At 36.6% G+C, this 2,957-nt stretch overlaps 1 protein-coding gene across 1 annotated transcript in view; it reads right to left on the reverse strand.

The window, feature by feature from the left end:
- Positions 1 to 995: 995 nt before the first annotated feature.
- Positions 996 to 2,957, reverse strand: part of LOC101857435 — a gene marked incomplete at its 3' end in the record, with an annotated part of 36,332 nt that continues 34,370 nt past the window's right edge. The window contains 2 exon segments of the mRNA XM_035972119.1: positions 996 to 1,077; positions 2,376 to 2,471. Of these exon segments, the coding sequence (XP_035828012.1) occupies positions 996 to 1,077; positions 2,376 to 2,471 (178 nt within the window).

The raw sequence follows: 2,957 nt of genomic DNA on the forward strand, positions 1-2,957 counted from the left end.
ATATACTTTTAAAAAAAAATGAACTCTGATGAAAAATTTCAAAATAATATTGATGAAACGAATCAACCATCCAGAGACATAAATGTGAAAATTCAGAGCTTAATTCCGTCAAATTAGAGCGTAATCGGCAACTTTTGTGTTAGCTTCCTAGGAAAGTGGTCTCTCCTGTTACCAACAGAAATCATAGAGCTGTGTTACTGGAATATGTTTTGGGGGGCTAATACAATATCATGTTGGTCAAACAAGGTCTTTTCATCAGGCAATTTATAAAAAACACTTCAGTTTTACAATCCAGGGAAAATTATTTTGGAATAAGGTGCCAAATTAAAAAAATCAATGAAAATTTTAGAATTTCAGTTTGTGATTTTCACTCTAGGATCAATCCTTTTGTGATCATATGGATTTCTATTCCTCTTAGCAGTAAGGTGAAGCCAATCCCATACTTGCTTTTTAAAAACAAAGTTCTAGCATTTTTTTTAATGAACTTAATGTCGACACGCTTTCTGGAATAATGTCCACGTTGCCATCGTCTCCCAGTTTCTGTTCTCTTCTTAGTGATACTATTTTTACTCTGTTGAATTTTAATTTTCCTAGGTCCAATTTTCCGTTATGTGTAAGCTTGCCCCAAAGCTATGTAAATTCCTTTCAACTTCTTTAAGTTGTATCCCTTCGATGGTGATGCTTAGTGGGACTGGGTTTCTATGATCACACGATCTGTGCCGCTCCTTTCTTGTAATAAATCGATTAATAACTAAAACAAACAAAGAAACAAACACATATACAAACAAAAAGACAGACAGAAAGGCAGACAGACAGACAGACAGACCAACAAACACACGCATATACAAATGAACTGACTAACAAAGACACACACAGATGCTCAAATAGACAAACGAACAAACAAACGATTACACAAACGCACACAAACAAGCAACAATAGAAGCACACGTGTATTAGAGTCTTTAAGTAAGGGAAACGTATGATTGAGCTGCTACCGTCTGAGTAATCCGACAGGTAATGAGGAATCCTCCTGGCGAGATCGGCACGGATCCCAGCGAATGGCGGATAGAACAGTTCCTGAAGTCCCCCACCGGGGTCAGAAGAAAGGCAGAGAAAAGAGAACATTACAGTTTTCGTTTCTGCCGAAAGTGTGGACATATCGCAAATTTATAATTATAAAGTTCTGTAATCTGGCATTTTTTGGACATTTTGAGTCATTAAATTCAGGAGATCAGAAATAAAACACTTCTATCAAAATTGAGTCGTTATCAAGATATTCAAAGGATTGCATTCGAAAAAAGCTTTTAAGAAACTCAATTCTTTAACATCAAATTTCTCAAAACTAGGTACTGAGCAGGTAGAACTTTGAGATTTTAATGTAGCGATATGACTAATGTTCCGGGCGTAGATACATGTAGACTTACGTTTCTGTCTTTTAATAGTTAGTAGGCCAATGTTTCTGTCTTACGAAAGCGAAGGGAGTAACGTTTCCGGTGTAAGACTGACTTTCTGGTCAAAAGATACATATATAGACTTACGTTTCTATCTTTTTTCACAGTCAATAGACCAATGTTTTTGTCTTATGATAGCGTGGGGAAAAATGTTTCTTTTTAAAGTTGTAAGATAGCATAGGTATTAACATTTTTGGCATGCGATTGTATATAGACTGACATTTCTACTATATTAAATTGGCGTACAGACTGACGTCTCAGTCCTTTTATAAAACAAAATGTCTGTTCTTTGAAAGCATATAGACTAACGTACACGTAACTTTTTTGTGATGGTTTGTGGGTGGTTGGCGGGTACTGTGGTGTGGTTTGCTCCTTCTTTCCTATCTTAATATCCATTGTCCTTTTCTCCCCTCTTTCTTTTCTTTGTATGGTACACTCAAGTAACATGTCTAATCTCCGTCAATTATGTAGCATATCTATGATGCAAGTGCTGTAAAATCTTTTTACTAAAACTGAAACTGAAACTAAACTTTGATGGCATTCAGAGAAACACTTTTGTTTTAAATAGCATATACATGTTTTTTTTCGTAAGATAGTTTGTCGTAAGATAGTTTGTCACAAGATAATTTGTCGCAAGATAGTTTGTCGTTAGATATCATTCAAACGCCTTTGTCGTTAAATAGCGTACGAACGTTTTTGTCGAAATATAGCAAACACATGCTGTAAAAAACGTCAAGATATTTGATCTCGAAAGAAAAAGAAGACGTTCTTGTTCTGGCTTCTGCAATGGCCTCTTTTGACAAAACACTACTACGTTTCCGAACACTACTACTAATTGGCACCTCTTATCAATCTATATGACATTTGAACTACTTTTTATACGGGGAAATACACGCAAAATTTTACAATTTAACAATTGTTTACCTTTAAAGAAAACCCTGGTCCTCCTTTAATTGTGTCAAACATCTCCAGTTCTTTCTCAGCTTCAAACTTGTGGGCCCGCTCCAGCATCATACTCTCCTGCCAAAGTAATATATTATATGTCGTGATTTAAAAACAATTTTCGTTTTCTATTTTTCTTTAAAAAAAATAATATTTAGCGTAAACCTTTCCTCCTTCTTGTAGACTCCAATAGCTACACCAAACAGAATGGGAGTCACAATGAATTTGACTATCAGTGGTCTCGTGGTTAGGCTCTGGGTTTTGCTACCGTAAGGTTATGACTTCGAATCATATGTCAATGTCGGGGGCCTTTGAAAAGGCAATTTACACGACTTTTCCTCACCTCATCTTGGTGGGGATGGCTACCCGGTTATAGTCAGCAAAAGATCTTGTCGTTTGCTAGTTTCTGAGCCCGTGCAATCTGTAGGTCGCATTTTGTGCTTCCTGGGAAACTGAGAATGTTTCGGAGTGTTCTTTTGTCAGTTGGGGCAATGCTAATTGTAAGGCATGGAATTGCGTTGTATGAATTCTTCTTCTTCTCCTCCTCCTCCTCCTCCTCCTCCT

This window comes from Aplysia californica, unplaced genomic scaffold (assembly GCF_000002075.1).
Source record: "Aplysia californica isolate F4 #8 unplaced genomic scaffold, AplCal3.0 scaffold00582, whole genome shotgun sequence".
NCBI classification, from domain to species: domain Eukaryota; kingdom Metazoa; phylum Mollusca; class Gastropoda; order Aplysiida; family Aplysiidae; genus Aplysia; species Aplysia californica.